Source organism: Tursiops truncatus, chromosome 7 (assembly GCF_011762595.2).
Source record: "Tursiops truncatus isolate mTurTru1 chromosome 7, mTurTru1.mat.Y, whole genome shotgun sequence".
In the NCBI taxonomy this organism is placed as follows: domain Eukaryota; kingdom Metazoa; phylum Chordata; class Mammalia; order Artiodactyla; family Delphinidae; genus Tursiops; species Tursiops truncatus.
In genome coordinates, this window is record NC_047040.1 from 74,423,947 (window position 1) to 74,445,750 (window position 21,804).

Consider the following 21,804-nt stretch of genomic DNA (forward strand, 5'->3'; position numbering starts at 1 on the left):
TGGACTACTTTTAAAATCCATTCACCCTTTAAAACTATAGTAAAACTTCACAAATGGCTTTTCCTGTGTTGTTTTGTATTGTATTGTGGTCCATCTGGAGATATATTAAGTGGTTAGTTCCTTCAAATAAAAGTGTACAAAATTGTATTGTCCACACACACACACAAACACAAAGAATGAACACTGAACACGTGGCCAATGGGTACTAGATAATGTCACTGTTAGAAAACATCTAACAACAATAAAATAAGCATTAAAACCTGAGGGACTGGTTTAACAGATGCAATGTTCATCTACCTTCTCACATAAATTATATGTTCAAGAATTGTGCCCTGTGCGAAATACAAACATGTCAATTTCAGCCCAGGGGCATTTTTCTCTAGGTTTATAACCCCTTGAAAATAGAGGTTTCATCTAGAAAACCTAACAGATCCTCAGCTGCTTTCAACATTATAATATATTCATAAGGCAAGTGTTCACTGGCAAACATAACAAATTAAACGGCATGAAGGTGGTGACCAAATACATAATGATGGAAAATGGACCAAACCAACCATGAGATACAAAGTCGAAATCAAAGAAGAAACGGAATATGCAAAAACAAGCAATATTAAAAGCAAAACACTATGTGGAGTGTGCGCACGTACGTTTGTGTGTTGTGTAAGATTAACATTAATTAGGAGGCAAAACTGTCTCGTTAAGAATATGCTGTAAGGGTCACGAGTGGGAGAAAAGTATCTTGTCAAAAAAAAAAAAAAATCACATACCATCATAGTAGACAATTGCTCCTACCAGTTTATCCTTCTGGAGCATTGGGAAATGCTCAAGGGCTCTTGATTTGCTGAGGACGTAACTGCTTTTCAGGCAATTACTTCCAGCAACCAGATCATACAGCTTGATTCCCACCCAGTAGTAAGGTAACTGCCACCACCTACAGCATAAATAGGGGAAAAGGTTTCTTTAGAAACAGAGTATAACATTATAGAATGTCACTTTAAGATACAAGATGCTTTTTATTAAGAAAAGCAAAGTATACCTAGAAGTGTACTGCAAAAGAAACAAGAGAAGGGCCTGCCTGTTCTGACAACAGCCCAGCTGAATTATAAAAGTAAGTGGATCATCTCTAAGGCAGTGGTTCTGGACCTGACTGCATATTAGATTTTCTGGGGAGCATCAAAAATAAATATAGATGCCTGGCCCTCGTGCTTCTAGGGATCAATTTAACTAGACTAGGGCAAAGATCAGAGTGACTCTAATGTACACCCAGGGTAGAGAATCATTGGCTTAAGATGTCCTAAGAAATCTATGATAAAATATAGACAAAAATTATAAAATCTGCTTCCAGGCCCCACAAGACTCATGCAGCTAGCAGAGTTACATAATTCTGTATTTCCTACCACCTGTATTCCATCTTAAGTCAACCTGATGGATAGCTCTAACAACATTTATAAAATTGGGTTTAATAATTTTTGATTATTTGACACCTCCAAACCAAATTTCAGTTTTGGTTAACTCGGAAATTTAAAATGACACAAAATGGCTTAGGGTTTGGAGTTGATATATGTCAGTTCAGATTTTGCAGCAGGATTCTTTCTGGCTCTGCATTTTAGTCTGCAAATGACCCTCTTATGTTCCCCAGTGCAAATGTAGTCGCTCCTGTATATACTCTCAGAAACTGGAGTAAAAAACTACTAATTATAAGTGCAGAACACAACCTCCTTTGCCTTCAAGAGCTAGCCCTTAGAGGTGGGTCAGCAGAGACTAATACAGGAAAAGTCACACTTTTTAAAATGCAACAAAGGAAAATATTTTAAAAGGATGAAAGATTAGGACTAATTAAAACTACATTAAGAAATACACATTGAGGAACTATTTTCATTAAAACTTTGTTCTATTGACCTCAGATAAGCAAAGAGTATACAGATGATACCAAAAGGCTTACTTGTAAATTGGGAGCATTATAGGCAACGGAGCTGATAAATGGGGAGCAATTTCTAGTAGGTTGGCACGCTCATGAAGGGCTTCCTTTACCATCCTGTACTGAAAAGCAAAACAGAGAAAATTAGTTTGGCAATAACAGATCATAATATTTTCAAATGGCAAATAGACACCCTGCCAACTGATTGATACACAGAAACCTCTCTACCTCTGAGCAAGGATAGCTCCCTCCTAATCAAATTTCTAATAATACATCATGCTGTCAACCTGAAAGATTTTTTAGAAACCTTAAACTGTATTTGCATAGGAGAAAAACATGCTGTCAGAGTTCCCAGGTGTAAGATATTTTCCTGACTTGAGTTACAAGATTATTGTAACAATTTATCTTGCATTCTCTGTATTGTCCCTTTTCTCAGTCCCCCATTATATTTTCTCATGTAAGAGATAACAGATTGTTCAGATTCATGTTAAACGTTTCCTTCTTGCCTCCACTAGCCCGAGCAGAGATGACACTTAAGAGTTGCACAGTATTTTACAGACTATCATTAAAAAGCTTTTGTCTTTAGTCCTCATTACATCTCTCTGAAGGCCCCGCATTACTATCATAATACTAATTTTACAAAGAAAAAAACCGAAGCTCATAGAAATTAAATAAATAAGCTGAAACACATCACAAGTCATCTGATTCTAAACCCTATGCTCTTTTCTTCACATCCATCACGATGCTAAACAGACACATAAGAAAAGGGGACAGATTCAAAACTGACAATGTCAAGTAAGTGCTGCTGTGTTTTTCATGTACGAAAAGCAGATAGGGAGTTCAGTTGATTTTTTTTTTTTTTTTTTTACTCCTCTGGGAAATGTCATCTTCCACACTGCCTTGGCAGTTTTCAAATGGTGGCAGACTGGACACAACAGAGTGTGACATAAAAAAAAGCATGACTCAGATCATCTTCTCCTTAAGAATATGTCAGTGACAATATGCAGTATGACTGCATCTGCAGTTAAGAGGAGCAGTTTAATATTCCTCATGTATTACAACACAGTTCCCTTGAAACTGCTTGGGAAGTAGCAATTTGGTGGCCATTGGCGGGGAAAACAACAAAACAAAACAATCACAATTGTTAAAAGTAACACATCCAGGGCTTCCCTGGTGGCGCAGTGGTTGGGAGTCCGCCTGCCGATGCAGGGGACATGGGTTCGTGCCCCGGTCCGGGAAGATCCCACATGCCGCGGAGCGGCTGGGCCCGTGAGCCATGGCCGCTGAGCCTGCGCGTCCGGAGCTTGAGCTCCGCAACGGGAGAGGCCGCGGCAGTGAGAGGCCCGCGTACCACGAAAAAAAAGTCACACATCCGAAAGTGATTTTGTAAATCTGCTACTTTGACATGCCTGTGTAGAAAAAACCCCTGATTACCCATAAACATAATGCTACAGGAAAAAAAATGGCACACCTCTCCTGAAAGACACTCCAGCAGAATACACTAAATAGGTATTTCCAATAGGAAGGAATGTTAAAAGCCATAAAAAAAAAAAAAAACTGATTTAATTGGGTAGAAAAAAGCACAGTCGCAATTTTTGTTTAACAACTAGCATACACAATTACCTGCTCAATATCCAACTTCATGATAGCCTTCTGAAGATATCTCACACCACCATGGATCAATTTAGTGCTTCTGCTGCTGGTCCCTGATGAGAAATCATCTCTTTCTACAAGGGCTGTTTTTAGTCCTGTGTAACCAGAAAACCAAATTAACTTCTTAAATTACACAATTTGTATGTAATTCATTAAAGGCACTTCTCCAGGGTAGAGACAGTCACAAGAAAAATTACTCTGAACATGGATAAATTTGTATTCCAAGTGCAGTACGCTGTCTATATTATAATGAAGAGATTTTAGTCTCTTCCTGGGGGAAAAGTCAAACCAGAACTAGAAGCATATTAAACTGTGAATGAATCACAGCTAGAAAATATTACAGTGCAATATCAGGGCAGTAACATACACTGGTGTGTTTCGAGGGTCGAAGGGGAGTCTGGCACCCATCTTTAACCATGTAGAGTTAACTCAGTATTGTTACCGATGCCTTCTGGAACTCACATTCATCCCTCACTACGAGAGTCCAGACATGTGCCAGCCTCTCGACTCCAGTCAACTCTGATGCAGCGACTGTGAATCGAGACTAGCCCTCTATGTGCCGGTTCCTATTTCTGGAGTGGTGTGAAAGTGGGTATAAAATGGGAAAAGAGATCAAAGATATCGAAAGAGAAGAAGAAAGAAGAGAATAACCTCTGATGCTGAGGAGTTTACAGTCTAACTGAAGACACGCAAGCACAATATTGTAGAACTACAAAGAAAAACACAAGCCAGGACAAATGAACCCAGTACAGAGTATCCGTGAGTAAAGAAAAGACAATATTCTTGGTAAAGGTGAGGCTGGACAAAGACAAGTCAGTTCTAAAAATCATCCCTCCCAACCTGGCTTTCTTTGAGGGTTGCAATAAATCTCTTGGGAATGAAATCAGTTTTGTTTTGTTTTCTTGCAGAGACACCCCTGCCTCTTCAGGGCTGGGAGGACCAACGTTACTACAAGTTCCATACACTAGTTAGATATGAAATCCAAAATTTCAAAAGACCCGAAGTATACATCAGCACCAAGCCAGAAGAAATTTTCATGGCCTGCCATACTCTTGGGGGATGAGAGAATGTCATAGAATCCAATTACAATGAGAATATGTAACTGGAGCAGTTTGGGCTCACAAAGCTCATAGAAGAGAACTTGTGCATGTATTCAATTCAGAGCCATTTATTACATTTAATACCAAAGGGTCGTTTTTATAACTTCTAACAGTTTAAATATCGTACCCAAATGTCATCATAAAATCAGGGCAATTCCCTTGACTCAAAAGGACAAAATATTTGGAAACTGTGGAGAGAAAAGTAGAGAACTTTGATTCAAGGGCAAAAACTGCTAATGCTCTAATGAACTAGCAAAATAACACAGAAATTACAGATATCATAGACCCAGGTCACTCTTTTTAAGCATTTATGCCAGAAAAAGATGTGTAAAATTCTCAACTATGAAAACTCTAGCAATGCTTAGTAAATTTAGTACAGGATGTATTAAACACACAGAAAAATACATCATATTAGTGCATATTTTTTGAGAGCCTAAGTGCCAGGTAAAGTGCTGGTGTTAGAAATGAAATAGACATAGACCAAGCTGTCAAGCAGCTCCCAACCCAGAGAGGCAAGTGAACAAAATGAAGCACAGTTTCATAGGTGCTGCATTTGAAAATGCAGAGGACTCTTTATCCTAAAGTGAGTCAAAAATTAAATTCAGGATATAAACCCCAAATTGCTTAGTCGAGATTACATTTGCAATCTCTCTTACAATGCACCGTCTTGGTGAGCTCTATCACCTTTTCTTAGTAAGTCCGACACAGAGAGTTCTTCTTCCAGTACTAAAATATACCATTTTTCTTCAGTTGAAGATCAGATGAGGAAGTTGACTTTCAAATGGCATTTAAGAGCTGAATTATTTAGAACACACCTCTCTTCCAGTCTTGGAATCAGTCATGGCATTAAGATGCCCACACCATTCGAGGCAGGGACATAAAACTGAGAGGGGATAAGCAGCTTTCCCATCCAGCCTATGGCTCCTACCTGCCCAAAGGTACCCACAGCCTGTGGGAGAAGATGCCTTAGTGCCCAGTTAGCCCCACCTCCTAGTATGTAATCCCCTACCCTGGAGTGTGGGCTTAGCTAGTGCCTTGCTTCTAACCAACAGAATACAGCCACGATGGTGGCAGGCCACGTCCATGGTTAGGTTACAAGAGACTGCGACTTCCTCCTGGATAAAGCAACCTGTCTTGTTCTGAGTCAAGGAACCAACAGAGCCCCTGGTCAACAGGTCACAAGGAACTGAGGCCTCAGTCCAGTAACTTGTGAGGATCTGAATCCTGCCAACCTCCATGTGAGTTGCTAGGAAGCACTGCAGCTTGTGAGAGACTGTGACACAATTCCCTGTGTGAACAATAACTACAGCCAAGGTAGTTATTTTAATTGTATCTGGGATGGGGTCTTGGAGAAAGGCTGAGTCAACAGAGGAGGATGTGTTCAGATGGGTAGAGGGCAGGAGCAAGGGAATTATCACTGGCAAAGATCAGCTTAAGCAAGAGAAGGCAAATGACTGAAATGGCCCAGCTTATTTAGGGTCTGCTTGTCACTCAGGGCCTGGAGTGTGGGGAGACCTTCTAGGGGAACCACACAGCGTGAGGGGGGCGATAGAGAGTCTAGCCTCAGAAGGCAGAAGACGGTAATTGGAGAGTGATATGAAGAGAGAATTTTATGGGTGTGTGTTATCAGGATGGGTTTTTTTTTCTTTCCCAAACTGACACAGTGTGAGGCAGGCAACTACTCTAGGAATTAGCAAGCCATCTCAGGAGGATATTTCAGGATATTTAAGTGAGAGCTAACACTTTAAAGCCTCAAAACTGCTTTTGCAAGAATTGGACATTTAAAAAAGTTATTCACATGTACTTATGTGAAAAACCTTAGTGAATACCAACAAAAGTTAAAATGGGCTTCTCTGTCAAACCAGGCTGTTTCTTCTTGTCCCATTATTTCCAGTGTCATATCGTCAAGCTACCCACCAGAACTTCTGAAGGGAAGTGATACTGCTCCTTCCAGAGCAAAATAAAAAATAAAAATTTAGTCTCTAAATGTATAGCTAAATTGATATATTAAAGTACCATGTAACCTAAAAGTATTACCAAAAGTTTTTGAAACCTTAAAAAGAAAACATTTTAAAAATTTCAACTGCTTTTATGCTAAACGTTCTGGATTTCTCGTTTTTTGTTGGATGAGAATAATAGAATGAGGAAGGAGGAAAGTACTGCAAAATCAAGACATTATTAGAAGTTACAACCGCTTTTGCCTTAACTGATTAACCGACTACAGCAAAGACAATGAAATTGTTTAAAGTCATAATGATCTTGCATGATTCCGTTACCTAAGATGTTCCTTCCTGTTTCACCTCTCAAAAATCCAAACTTTTTTTCCACCTCCAGTCTGAAAATAAGAGTTTAGTTTGTTTTGTTTTGTTTCAGTATAAAGCAAGGAAGTGAAGAGAGAGCACTGTTTTATCTTCTCAAAGAGAATGAAGAGTACTTTTTTAAAACTTTTATTGGAGTATAGCTGATTTACAATGTTGTGTTAGTTTCAGGTGTACAGCAAAGTAAATCAGTTATAGATATACATATATCCACTCTTTTTTAGATTCTTTTCCATAGAGTACTCTGCACTCCCTTACAGAGTATTGAGTAGAGTTCTCTGTGCTATATAGTAGTAGGTCCTTATTAGTTATCTATTTTATATATAGTAGTGTGTATATGTCAATCTCAGTGTCCCAATTTATCCCTCCCCCATCCCTTTCCCGCCTGGTAACCATAAGATTGTTTTCTACATCTGTGACTCTCTTTCTGTTTTGTAAATAAGTTTATTTTTACCATTTTTTTTAAGATTCCACATATAGGCAATATCATATGATATTTGTCTTTGAACAGTATTTTTAAGTGACATTCAATGCTAACATTTTGCATCTTAGGTAAAATAATTAAATTTGAAGGAGACCGAAAATAATGCATCCAGGCTTCCAGCAACTGTGCCTAGCTGGATGTGAGGCACTGGGGAAGATCTTTCCTCAGAGTGGAAAGAATGACCTCCCCACATGCCCACCAGTGAAGGGCTGGCCTCTGTACGTGTATGATAATTCACTAAACTTGTTCAAGATTTTATAAGGAATAGCTTTTGCTTGTTTCTTTTCTTTTCAGAAGTTACTTTTTATGGAAAGCAATATGTTCTATCACTGCTGAGATGAACCAGAACATTTGGGAGTGGTATGATTATTTGATTTTTTGTTTTTATAATTGATTGCTTTTCGTAGTTACTCTCATGAATTTCACTGCAGTGGTAAAGTATTAATATTTGGAGTGAGATTACTCTGAAATTCTTTGGTGGAAGAACAAGATTAGTTATAGCAGAAGAAGAGAGTCCACTTGAAATCTACCTTTCAGTCATACTCAGCCCATCTCTGAAGTTAAAGTTGTACCTTTTGGGTGGGGTCAGGGATGTGAATGAAATACAGCTCTTCACAGACTTGCCTTTTCTGCCCTGAGCGGGAATGTCTAGCTGCCAGGCACTTCCAACTAAACCAATTCATGGATCAAGACAGTTGGATGAATACAGAGGGATAATTACTATCTAAGGGGAGGAATGGTACGACATTTAACTTTTACAACATGAAATAGAACAGAAGCATAGTTTAATACCTTTTACTGATTATCTTATGCATGCAAACACACTCAATATAATAAATGCAGAGAAGTAAAGAGAACAAAATAAAACCCTCCTGTAACCACACTACTCAGAGATAACCACAGTTGACATTCGGGTGTTAAAATGTTCACATTTTCTGTGCATGTATGTAATCACATACGCACATTTTTACCAAAATAGGATCATATGATACATTCCAGTTTTTTCATTTAACATTATTTATTGTAAACATCTCTCCAATGTCAATACATATTTTTCTATAATTTCACTTTTAATGTGTGCACAGTAATACATTAAATATTTACAATGATTTATTTATTCAATTCCCTGTTTTTGAACATTTGGGTTATTTCCTACCTTCGCTATCACAGTACTGCAAGATTGTATTTTTATTTAAACTCTCTGCATCTTTATTTCATTAAAATAAATTTTCAGATATGGCATTATTTAACTATTTTTAAATAGAAAGGGCAGAGTAATAGCTATGAAATAACTACCAGAGGCACCCAGGTAATAACACACAAATCAAAAAGTTTAGACACTCTGTACATTAGTACCAATTTCTCTAAAAAATAACACGCCTGTAAAGCTGCAAAGCAACCCTGGCTTGTTAACCCTCATGATCAGGATTCTTTGCTTTAAGCCTAGTATTTTCTAACAGTGAATGTTAACATTTTACAGAACTATATAATGTTGGATTGGTTATTATACCTATTTCTATTTTTCTATTAGAAACATATAAACCATTAATGGAGATACTATGCTAAGTTAGAACATATCATTAACATACTTTGAGCCCCTTAAGTTCACACATGATTATGGAGGCACAAAAATGTATTAAGCCATAACACTAATTATAGTAATAGAGTTTCAGGGGAATAAGGAAGTTGCCGTTGTTGCTTTCTCTTTTTACTATTTACTTTTTTACTATTTTACTTTTTATTATTTTATAATAAAAACAGCCAGTATTCAGAGAGAAGGAATATCCAAACAATGTAAAATGATGAAAAGAGAGAATAATATACTCCAGACATAACCACGTTTAACTATTAAAAATGTCCCATATATTCTACCAGAAACTTTTTATGCTGATAAACCTGTGTACTTTTTTGCTTCAAAAACAAATACAATTAACAAACTCATTCTTTACAACTTGTTTTTCAATTTACAATACATTTTAGCCATTATCCCTGTAAACACTTATAAACCTCTCTGAATAACTGAATGGACCCAATTTATTAAACCATACCACACTCTTTTTGCTATTATAAATATTGCTTATAGGTAAAATTTTGACCAATATGCCACTGTGAGTTCAGCTTTAAACTCTTCCTCTCCAAACACAGAGAAAATTATATATATGTGTATATATATATATATATATTTGTTTTTTACATGTATATATATATGTACATACATACCTATGTACACACATACATAGATATATTTTAAGGCATGGTTGATTCAAAAAATAAACACCTCATGGACCAGAAATGTAGCAGAAACTCAGAGCACAGTAGTTAGGCCCAAAGCCTCTGTCTTGGTGGAATCTGGGTCTAGAAACAGGCAAAGGTAACCAAGATTTCAGTTCCTGAAGGGCAAGAGATAGGGAGAGGTGAAGAAGACAGACCAGTGCTGGAATCCAGGGATTGAAGAAGGGTGGAAAAGCTTCTGCTGACCACTGTCTGGGGCTGTGGACTATCTGCTGGGACATGCCCAGGAGGCAGGAAGATGGACCCAGCCTGGAGAGCAGTACCTGGGCCAGGGAACCACCAGCTGGCTGGCCAAGATCAACACAGGGCAGGAGCCTTGATTTGGTTTTGAGAAAAGTCTCTGATGGGACTTGAAGGTGGCAGCAACTGTATCCATAGAGTTTAATGTATGGCAACAGAGAGTGATACAAAGCTGATTTAATATGGAGGAAAGGAAGAAGGAAATGGAGCAAAGTAAAAAAAGATGTAGGGTAAAAAATACAAAATAAAAGCACGTGGCATCCAAATAAATGGAGATGGACCAAATTCACCTGTTGAAAGACAGATTCCATCTATCAAGCGTTAAAAAAAAAGAATCCAGCTACTTGTGTTTCATCATAGACATATTAAAACAAAAGGATATAGAAAAGTTGAAAACAATATGGAACAAATCCTGTCTGATATGTTATTTTTCCAACTTCACAGGTGTTTATTGTATTTCTGCCATAGATAAATTTCAATTTTTATGAAATCAAATTTAACAGGATTTGCCAAAAGGAAAATGACTTTATTGATGTCATGCTTAAAAACACCTGTCTTACTCCATGTTTTTAAATTTCCATATACTTTCTTCTAATAGGTTTGTGGTGTTTTATTGTTAAATCCTTGAAACAGAGAGCATGATAAACAGAATATAAATATACATAATATATACAAATATAAATTTGGGAAAGTGGATACTTCAAAGTTGCTTATTAAACAACCAATAATGACAAATATGAAATGCTTTTACCATATCCTAAATTTTATGTATTCAGATCTATTTCTAGCCTCTTACTTTTGCTCCGCTAATCTCTCCGTTCCTTTAGCAAACTATTTTAATTAAAGTAGCTTTAGAATACACTTCGATATTGATAGAGCTCTATCTGCTTTATCATTATTCTTTTTCAAAATTAATCTAGTAAATCTCAAAGGCTGATTTTTCCAGATACCTTTGGCACAGTTTCTCTAACCCTCCCCACCCTACTCCTGCCAAAGACAGTCACTATAACATAATCACTAAATTACATCAAATTTCCAGATTAATTTTAGTAGCAATTTGCAACCTAGTCTAATTAGCAGTGTCCAGTAAGTAGCAAACTTTCATCTGCTGCAATTCTACTGTCCTGAAATAGGATTTTCTCTGCCCTCATGGTGGAAGAGGGGCAGTGGTAGAAGGGGGTGGAGATCTGTAATTCCCAAAATGCACTATCTTCCATGGCTCTCCCTTTTCTGCAGTTTTTAATGCAATTAAAAATGCACACACCTGCTCCTTTTCACAAACCTTTATTTATGCAGAAGTGTTGTTGTTGTTATCCTCCGTTATGTCTGAGAACCTTGAGGCTCTCTGTAAGGTTAGAACACTTATTGAAGGTCATGGACCTAGTGAGTGATGAAGCTGACTGATCCCACTTGGTTCTCATTTCATAGCCTGTGTCCTTACTCGTTATGCTATACTGTCTTAGACTCGAAGGAACAGTGGTGAGAATTCAGGAATTACTAGCCAGGCACCATTCATAAACTAGAAGTACATATACATTTTTAAACAAGAGAACTACAATTAATGTTTTCTTCTAGCAAGAAGCAGTCTTCTCTGGAATTTTGAAGCCATAAAGTTTAAGTTTATAAATAAGATTTTAAACCAAAATTGTACTGATTGACCCCTGATACATACAGGTAAATCACATAAAATAACAAAAAAGAACTGAAAAAAACATCTTGAAGCCCCCTGAGGGAGTGACTATACTTATCAGAGTCTCTTCATTCCAGCTCTCTTTTTGGGGCAAAGTGCCTCCTATGTCATCGTGCTTCGAGGCTGGGGACTGGCCACAGAGGTTTTAACCAGAGAAGCAATTCCTATTGATCCTAGAGACCTACAGGAGAACGTGAGGAGAGCTGTGCATATTATGTTTATATAATAATATTCCCAAATGAAACAAATGAAAAACTGATTCCCAAGAAAATGCAGATGGTAAGAATGCAAATAAATGTTCATTATGAAAACTTCATGACTTTTTCTCTTCCTTCTACGGTCTTTGTTTATCCATTACCAAAATTGCATTTAGGCACAATATTTCATCAAAAACCTTGTGAAAACATTTTTATACGAGCCTTTTAACATCTAGCAGTTCCCCCAAAACTTTGATGTCCTGAAAAATCTAATTATTACTGGTAACTTTAAAAGATCACAGTAATTTATTTTTGTCAAATGTGACTAAAGATTAATGGATACAGTCAGGAATAATTTGGTAAAAACATATCAAACGCAGAGAAAGCAAAATTTGTTGTTAAGTGAAGCATCAAATATAATAAAAGAGCAAATTCCATGAATGAACAGCAACAATGCACAATTCATTAACCAAATGCCCATGATTATTTCACACTTCAGAGGGCTACTGATATGATCAGAAATTGTAGTAAAAGGATAAATATAGATTAACTTCAGCATCTCTATACATTTTAATTATAAATGCTACCCTCAGAGGGCTACCAGCATAATAAAGGAAATACAAACTATGGTTTATCCATCCTTTTTATAAATCGTAACTCCGTATACATCAAATAAGACAGTCAGTCAATTATTTTAAAAGACAGCAATTGAAATGCCAGGAGATACTGAAAGTACATCATTTTCTTAGCTGTTACTAACTATAAGTATTAAAAATCTTGTCAACATTCTGGGTCTGAAAACTCTTATCTTTTCAAAATCATCATCACTGTCATCACCCACAATCGTCTGCTAATGTACTAGGTAACATTCTTTACTGCCCAAAGGAAAAATGTTTGTTCAGCAAATATTAATAAACTATAAGCTCCTCGAGGGCAAGGCCACATCTTATTAGTCTTTATATTCCCAGAGCTGGTTCAGCAGTTGACTCTCAAGTAGTATTGTTTTAAACAGCAGAATGAAACAAAACAAAAAACTGGAAACCACCTAAAGAGTCATTAACAAGAACGTCTTTGGGATGAATTTTTCAGCCATGAAAAACAATGAATACCATATACATGTAAAGATTGATTAACTACACTGTCATTTGAAAGTAACACACTGCAAAGTAATGACTACAGTATGATCTTATCTATGTTTTTAAAAAGATATCTAAAATATGCACAAAAGCAAATATAGGTGAGACTTTTCAAAAGGAGAAAAGGAATAAAAGGCACTTAATCAGTAGTTGCCTTTTTGCTACTGCAATCACGGTCCTAACTCTTTGAGGGAAAGCTGGCTTTCCAACTCCCCTTACCTCCCCCTACCAGTCCTAAGTTTCCATTTAAACAATTTCTTGCCTTCATGGAATCTTTTCTCATTTTCTCCTTCTGTCATTGATACCTAGTCAGTTCTCAATTTGGGATTCTACTCTATCGTGTATTTTCTCTGCCTCAACTCTGAGCAATATTAGACACACATGGGGACACACACACACACACACACACACACACACACACACATACACACACACACAGATATCCTTTTCTAACCAGAGCAAAGCAACCCCTATTCCTATCACATTCTCTAAATCTTTTCTACATCCAAGTCCCTACTCCTATCCATAAGTAGCACATCTCACTTCTTTTTGAGTGTTTAAGAATAGCTCTTCAGAGTCACACAGACTCCCTCTTTTATGCCTTAGAATCTTTACACTTTGTATTCGTCTCTGAGAAATGTCTCTTCTTGCCCTGCCAAAGCTAAGATATATCTTTGATATCCCATGCCGCGTATTTTCCTGAGAGCTTGTTCCACATGCAGCCTTCTATTATTTGCATGTTAAGGCTCTCTTCTGAGTCTACAGAAATATTCAGATGGCTCCTATCTTAAAAAGAAAAGAAAGAAGAAACAATTCTTGCACATATTGCCTCCCTTATTCATATCCTACTACACCAGCAAGTTACGTCCTTTCTGTTTTATTTGTCTCTAGATCTCTTAAAAGTTTAGCCCCTGCTTCTTCCTTATTGCCTATCCTTTCCTCATCACGAATGCTCTTCACTGTCTCAGAGGGCCTGTTCAGTGAAGTCTAAAGGCCTTTCCCCGGTATCCCAGGCCCAGCTCTGCCTTTGCACTCCTCTCATATCCTCCCCAGCACAGCCTGGGTGATCCCAACTGAAACACGGGTTGTTTCCCACACACACTGTTCCTCTCACATGCTCCCTCAGATTGGCACACTTCCAGCAAGCAATGTTTGCCTACTAAAATTCTACCCGTGCTAAATAGCAGCTTGCTTTCTCCAGACCATTCTATGCAGATATAACAATGCCCCCAAGCCTCCTGAAAGGCACATATTCTCTATAGGGTAACTCAGTCTACTACAGAACTTGGAGCAACCTAAGGGTGGAGCCTGGATCAAACATCTTGGTATTCTCATGTAGTACTTTGAATATTGCCATGCATAAAGCAGGCACTCAGCCAATATTTGTTGAAATGAAAGAAAAAGAACTGTATACTTCAGTACATAGCATGAACATAAGTGGAGATAGCAAGAAATATTTTTCTGAACGCTACTGGGGAAACGATCCTCTTGGACAAAGAAAATTGTCATCTGGTAACTTCTAAGCCCTGGGGTAGTCCCAGGACAATTGGGGCAGTCCCGAACGAGACCTCCCATTACACTGCCTATGTGTCTTCTCTTGACACTCTCTTTCCCAGGACTCCAGGGAAGAGTGTTGAATTCAAACACCTTGAGGTAACTTCAACTCTTCTTTCCATCTGACTTAGTATGTCCCAGGATAATGCAGCTTAAATTATAAACTATGGATGGAGACAAAATTATATAACTATTAGGGTGTGCCAGGAAACTGAGTATGTTCCAGGATTTATTATTGTGAATTTACCATTATTTGGAATTGACAGAAAGGACCTAGGCTGTGATGTCTACATGGATCAAAACTCAAGTGGGGGTCCTGTGCAATCACAGTAAATCTAGTGTACTTTTTGGCTTATGTGTGCCTAATCTCACGAAATTTATTTCATTTCTGTAAAACTAAAATCTACCAGATATGCAAAGTAACTAAGTCTAGGGTGGGTGTGGTAGTAACTTAATCTGAGAAAAATTATTCCATGTAATAAACTATTACCACTGAATATGAAACTGCAATGAATACTGAACCTTATAGAGTAACTAAAATAATTTGGAGTCAAAATTCCTTGCAGCAGTACCCAGTCCAATGTGATATATCTAAAAATAATCACAAAGGATTATTTCTCCGGGACAATTGGTTCTAAAAGTCTTTTGCCTTCATGTTATTAATGGCAGCTATAATACTATCTACAATTTATTGAGTTTCTACTTTGTGTGACAAGCACTGTTTTAAATCCTCTTCATGATTATGCATTTAATCCCCATAACAATCATTAACGGAAGATATTTCTTTCCTTATTTGAAAGATGAGGGACCTTAGAGAAATTAAGTACCTTGCTTAAGTGTATGTGCGTGTGTGTGTGTATACACATACATACATCTGATACAGCAGCTCAGCCAGGATATGTACTCAGATTTCTTTGATTCCAAACTCCACACTAATAACCACAGGCAAAAGAAGCAAATCATTAAATATATCATATGTAAGAGCCTTGGTGTTCCATACTAAAATTTCTTTCTTTATATATCCTGTTGCCATTTTGAAAGAACTTCTCATAATATCTTTCCCGAAGCTGACTAATAGAGTGAGACAGAACTACAGGTTAGCAAGTCTTTTCCATTATTCAGTCACCTGAACTAGAGTTTCCCAAACTGTAGTCTGTATTTCATTGGAAGAGATTATTTTAATAGAGAAACAAAAAGAATTATTTTAATAGATTAATTCATTTTAATAAATCTTTTTATTAAAGACAAATCACTGACATAAATGTGATTTTAGGTGATACACAAATAATTTTATTTCACATAAATGTACTTTACTGTGTATTAAAAAAACTAACCAGAACATCAAATCAATGAATTCACAGGAATATAAAGTTTTCTTTTTAAATAAATTCATTTCAGTGTAAAAGACAAACTATACTTCATTTCAAAATTGTGCAAGTACCTACATTTTAACAACGGGAAGGTGCTTCACAAAGAATGGAAAATTAAGCAATGCGACAGAAACGTGACTTCCCAGCACGGAGCGCACACTGTGTGTTTATATCAGAAGGACAGATGAAACCTTTACCTGTGTTACATCCACCCACACCAGGACTCACCTCTGGTGACTGCATCTAGGGCACAGCCACTTCCTGTTGCTCCTCCTCCAATGACAAGAACATCGAATTCAGACGTGTTTTTCAAAGTCAGTATCTGAGCTTCTCTGGACGGAGGCTCCCTGTTAACAGGTTCTGAGACGTAGTCTGCTGCTTCAACAAAGGCCAGGTTCACCTGAGGTAAAAGACCATTTTCAAATGTTTGTCTGGAATGCCAATTTAATACATTTTACAATGTACTAAAAAAAGATTTGCAATGGAGATAAGGATAACCAGAGCTAGACCGGAGTCTACAGTCCACATGGAGTGAATGATAGAACCAACTGCCTTGGAGAAAAAAAAAGTCCTTAAAATTCTGTGTTTTTTTTTTTTTTTTCCATGAATCATAACTATTTAACCGTGGAACACCTGGTTTCAGATTCAATATCTCAACTGATCGTTTTGGTTTCATATACAACCAAGTTCAATTAATTCCCACACTGTACAGCAATTCCCAAATACCTTGTCTAAGACAATTTATAGGAGAACATAAGAAAATGTTTTACCCGGTAGCAGCCATTCATTCAGATAACATTTAAAAGTGTGGAAAGGAGGAGGAAAAAGCACTTTATGCCTTTCCGCAATTTCTTAAAAGTATATGTTCTTCATTCCTTAATTCCCCTGACAAAAATATATTCTTGAGTCAGTACAATTAAAAAGAATCTGTTCACAACAGACGTTATTATCCAGTTTAAAATCAGCTCTGGCCAATGGGAATAATATTATATAAAGATTTTAGTCAGAGGCTTCCCCATTCAATGTTTTAACAGAAAATTATAGATTTTATATATTTAATACACGCTATTTCAATTTGTGAAAGCTTTAACAATAATATAATTAAAGCCAGCCATAGTCCCCTAAATGATAATGACCTTCCTTATTTCTAGTTCTTTCATTAGAATATAAGTTATCATCCTAAATCAAAAATGATGCTAGTCTTTATATTAAAAAAAGTAGTAAGTCAGAGTCAAAAGCTTAGAAAAACAGATATGTATCTGTTTTTTCTCCAAAATGCGAATACCAGGTTCGTTCACTATACTGAACAGTGCTGGTCACTGTTGCTCTAACAGTTAGTATTCCACAGATATGTGGCTTCTATTTTCTTTTCTTTAAATCACAGCATCAGCACAATCCACAGGGGCTGCGTTCTTCCCATTCTGCTGAAGGGCCGTGTATGAGGCTCTGAACCACAAGGCCAAGCTTCTTCCAGAAAAGGTGGTCTTAGCTCTGACCAAGAGATTGTTCTGATAAGCGATTTTTTACTCATTTAAATAAAATAGACCAAAGTGCTCCTTATAATTGGATTTCTATTTTAAAAAACCTAAAAGCCATAGAGCACATTGAAAGAAACCTGGATTAGAATCAGAGGGTCCTGGCTTATATCTTAGCACTTGTGTTTACTAGTAAAGGGACTTTTGACCGATTATCTCTCTGGCTTTTGTTTCTTCATTTGCAACGTGGGATGAAACCCCTGTGATGTCTCTATCTCTTTATCTTTGGGTTACCCTCAGTAAGGGAATAATGATATGAAAGTAGGTAGTAAACTATTAATTACACCAAAGGGGAGTTGTATTATTGTTAAATAATTTGATTCCTTAATAGCAGGGAACAGGAAACTTTCAAAACATATTTTACTAAGTATCATAAATACAAAACGTTATAATCTGGTACCATAATTTTTCAGACTATTAATTCAGATTCCAAACCACAAAAATCTTGTGCTTCCTTATATAACTCCTCCTAATTGTCTGCTAATAACCATTTCCCCATGTTCATATTTACATGCATTTAAGGTAACAAGCTAAATAAATGTAACTGGCTAGGTGCTGTGGAGAATATAAGACGCCTTTCAGTCATGGTCTTTGTTTTCCATCATCTAAGGAGAAGAATGAAAAAAACCACACACACACACACACACACACACACACACACACCGGTAAACACATAAAAGAATAAATGCCAAAATAGAGGAAAAAAAAAAAAGCATCAAGCTATGACCATTCAGATTAGAGAGGGAGAGTCTTTCATCTGAGGCTTTCAACTGGGCCATGACAGATGGATAAGACTTGAACATGAGACTGACAAGTGACTAAACGCCAGAGCATTTTCACACATCAAAAGAATTGTGCTGACATTTGCTGCTTGGTAAGTTCTCTAGAAATAGTTGAAAATAAATGTAAGGATGGTACTATGGTAGAGTTCATTAGAACTTGGCAATACTAACAGACCCCATTCTACTCTGCTCACAGGTTGCAACCATGGAGATTAAACTCAGCAGAACCTCTTCTTCAGCAAGTACACCAGATCTGATGGGCATTTCTCATGCCTTTTGTGCATCTCTCCACTGACTATGCTGTTTCTCCTGCCCTCATCCCCTGCCTCATACTTCTCATCGGTACGCTCTAACCTGTCTCATCCTAACAAACAGTAAAAAAATGTCTCTTACATATGTTTCTAACAATCAGCCTGAAAATTCTTGAAGTAACTGTATACCCTTGCTTTTCTACTGCCTCACCTCCTATTCACTCCCCAACTCAAGTTTAATATGCATTTTCACATACACCAGCACCACCACCATGACCAGACCACCAACACTGACCAATGTCCACTCTGCTGCCAAACCCAGTGAGCACTTTTCATCCTTCATTTCAGTTGTCATCTCAGCACATTCACTCACCTCAGCATCTGGAAGATGTCAGTCTGAAATGACGACCTCTCTCTCTCTCTCTCTCTCTCTCTCTCTCTCTCTCCCTCCCTCCAGCCTCTTGAACTCACTCTCTAGTTTCCTTTGGATGTCTGTCTGCTGTCCAACATTAATCACTGAGGTTCCTCTTGAGTCTGTCCTATTCACTCTTCTCAGATGACTAAAAACTCTCTCTAGGGAACATCATCTTCCTCCATATTATCAGATATCTTTCATACCACCCTGACCCTCAATTATGCTCCCCTATTCCAGAACCTGGATATCAAACTTCCTACTTCATTTCGATGTCTTCATTTCGATGTCTCACATTATCTCAAAATTCTACTGATAACTTTATCTCCCCAAACCTTTTTCCCTATAAATTTTCCTCATTTCAGTGAAGGTACTATTATATATCTAGTTGCTTGTGCCACTCTCTTAAGTCTCCTATCTGGTCAGTCATTGAGTTCTATAAATTCCACCACCTAAAAAAATTCTCACATCTAGTCACATCATCTTCACTGCCTTTCAAGTCCAGGTATCTTCCCTTTCCTCTATATTAAAATGATATCCTCCTACAGGTCTTCACACAGTTACCATTCGTTCTTCCAAGTCATTCTCCATACTGAAGCTGGGGTAATCATGTAAAAACCCAAATAATGTCATTTCCACGTGTAAAACCCTTCAAGAGCTTTTGACCTAATACAACATAAAGGTAAGCATCTTTAGTTTCTAAGATGCGTCATAGTTTTTCAGAGTAGCTTAAATCTAACAAAGAAATGGACAATACCAAGTGCTGGTGGTGATACAACACAATTGGAACTCTCTTATATTGCTGATGGAAATGCAAAATAATCCAGCCATTTTGGAAAACAATTTGAGAGTTCTAATAAAGGTGAACATACACTTACCATACAGTGGCCCCCCCCCCCAGGTGATTTACTCAAGAGAAATCAAAACCTGTGTTCACACAAAAACCTGTAGGCAAATATTTACAGTGACTTTATTTATAATTGCCAGAAATTATTAAAAACTCGAACATCCTTCAACTGGTGAATGACTAAACAAACTCTCGTGCACCCATGCACTGGAATAATAATTGGCAATAAAAAGAACAAATTACTGATAGTTACAACAACATGAATGGATCTCAAAAGCATCATGCTAAGTCACAGGTTGAAAAATTATGGCTTTCCACCCAAATCTGGCTGCTACCTATTTTAATAAAGTTTTATTGCAACACAGCCACACCCAATCATTCATGCCTAGTACACGACTGCAGTAGCAGAGAGGAGTAGTTGCAACAGAGAAGGTATGGTCTGCAAGCCTAAAACATGTACTGCTGGGCCCTTTAGAGAAAAGTTTGCCAATCCCTGTGCCAAGTGAGAGAAGAAAGACTCAGAAGTCTATATAGGGCATGATTCCATTTACATGATGTTCTGCAAAAGCAAAAGTATATGGTCAGAAAACAGATCAGTGATGGTCAGGGTCTGGAGATGTGGTGGGGAGGAATGACCACAGAGAACATGAGAGCTTTTGAGGATGACAGAAATGTTCTATATCTTGACTGTGGTGGTGGTTATATGACCATATGCTCTTGTCAAAACTCACAGAACTGTACGTCATAAAGGGTGAATTTTACTGCATGTAAATTACACCCCAAATCATACCTCAATAAACTTGACTTAAAAAATAATAAGGGGCTTCCCTGGTGGCGCAGTGTTTGAGAGTCTGCCTGCCGGTGCAGGGGACATGGGTTCGAGCCCTGGTCTGGGAAGATCCCACATGCTGCGGAGCAACTAGGCCCGTGAGCCATGGCCGCTGAGCCTGCGCGACTGGAGCTTGGGCTCCGCAACAAGAGAGGCCACGACATTGAGAGGCCCGAGCACCACGATGAAGAGTGGCCCCCGCTTGCCGCAACTGGAGAAAGCCCACGCACAGAAATGAAGACCCAACACAGCCAATCAATCAATCAATAAATAGAAATACTGTAGAATTATTTTAAAAATAATAATAAGTAACCATATACACAGCAATTATGCGCCAGGCATTATTATTAGGGTTTTACTTTTTTCACTCACTTGATCCTCACAGTGACTCTATGAGTGAGGTACTACTATGATTTCCATTTTACAGAAGGAGTAACTGAGACACAGAAGTTAAGCACTTGGCCTGTGATTACACAGCTGGTATATGGTAGAGCTAGGAATTGAACGTATGCAGCCTGGTGACACAGACTAAGTTTTATATCACTACAACATACTGATTCTACGTATAATTTGAGAAAAATTAAGAAATAGACTAAATCGTTATAATAGGATGAGATATCACCAGTTATCCAAATGCAGAAAGTTTGGGGGTTTTTTTGTGGTATGGTTCTGTCGTGGGGGTTTTGCTGAACAATCCTTCCCAAAATATATTTTTTAAAATATACGGCACTATTGAGGGTAATTTATTTAATTTCTGACACTACATTTAAAACAACACTTTATTTTTGTTTATTTTTTTCATAAAAGCTGGAAAGTGTTGCAACTGAGAAGCTAAGCACAAGTTTATCTTAGAGGCAGTAAACACAGCCTAAGGCCCTCCTTATAATTATGACAAGAGAAAGACTCATTTGGGCTTCATATGGCTTTGAGTCACAGAAACACATCTGCACTCTACCTTCCCTAGAATATGTCGATTGAGGAGAAATAAAAGAGAAGCAGTAGGAATAAAACAGTAGTGGTAAGTAACAGCACGCTTTAAGAAAGGGGACCTTTGTGCTCCAAATCTTCCCAGACCTGCTAATCAAACTTCGCAGACAAATTAATCAAGGCAGTTGATTGAACAGGAATCTGGACGGATCCAGAGATTCTGGGAGAAGGCTTGGAAAGGCAACATGCCCTAAGTCGCCTAAGAAGAC

The 21,804-nt window shown here is 37.6% G+C and overlaps 1 protein-coding gene across 12 annotated transcripts in view; it reads right to left on the reverse strand.

Moving 5' to 3' along the window:
- Positions 1-21,804, reverse strand: part of GPD2 (glycerol-3-phosphate dehydrogenase 2) — a 200,401-nt gene that overhangs the window by 63,794 nt on the left and 114,803 nt on the right. For 10 of the 12 annotated variants that reach the window (XR_002173826.3, XM_073807699.1, XM_073807700.1 and 7 more), the window contains 4 exons: positions 16,181-16,352; positions 3,542-3,666; positions 1,943-2,040; positions 768-931 (listed from right to left, as the gene is read on the reverse strand). Coding sequence is in view for 11 of the 12 variants with exons in the window: in XM_073807699.1 (XP_073663800.1) it covers positions 768-931; positions 1,943-2,040; positions 3,542-3,666; positions 16,181-16,352 (559 nt within the window). In the remaining variant the exon portion in view is untranslated. Of the gene's footprint in view, positions 1-767; positions 932-1,942; positions 2,041-3,541; positions 3,667-4,033; positions 4,130-16,180; positions 16,353-21,804 lie in introns of those variants that run through there. The other 2 variants (XM_019922789.3, XM_073807704.1) reach the window with 2 other exon arrangements.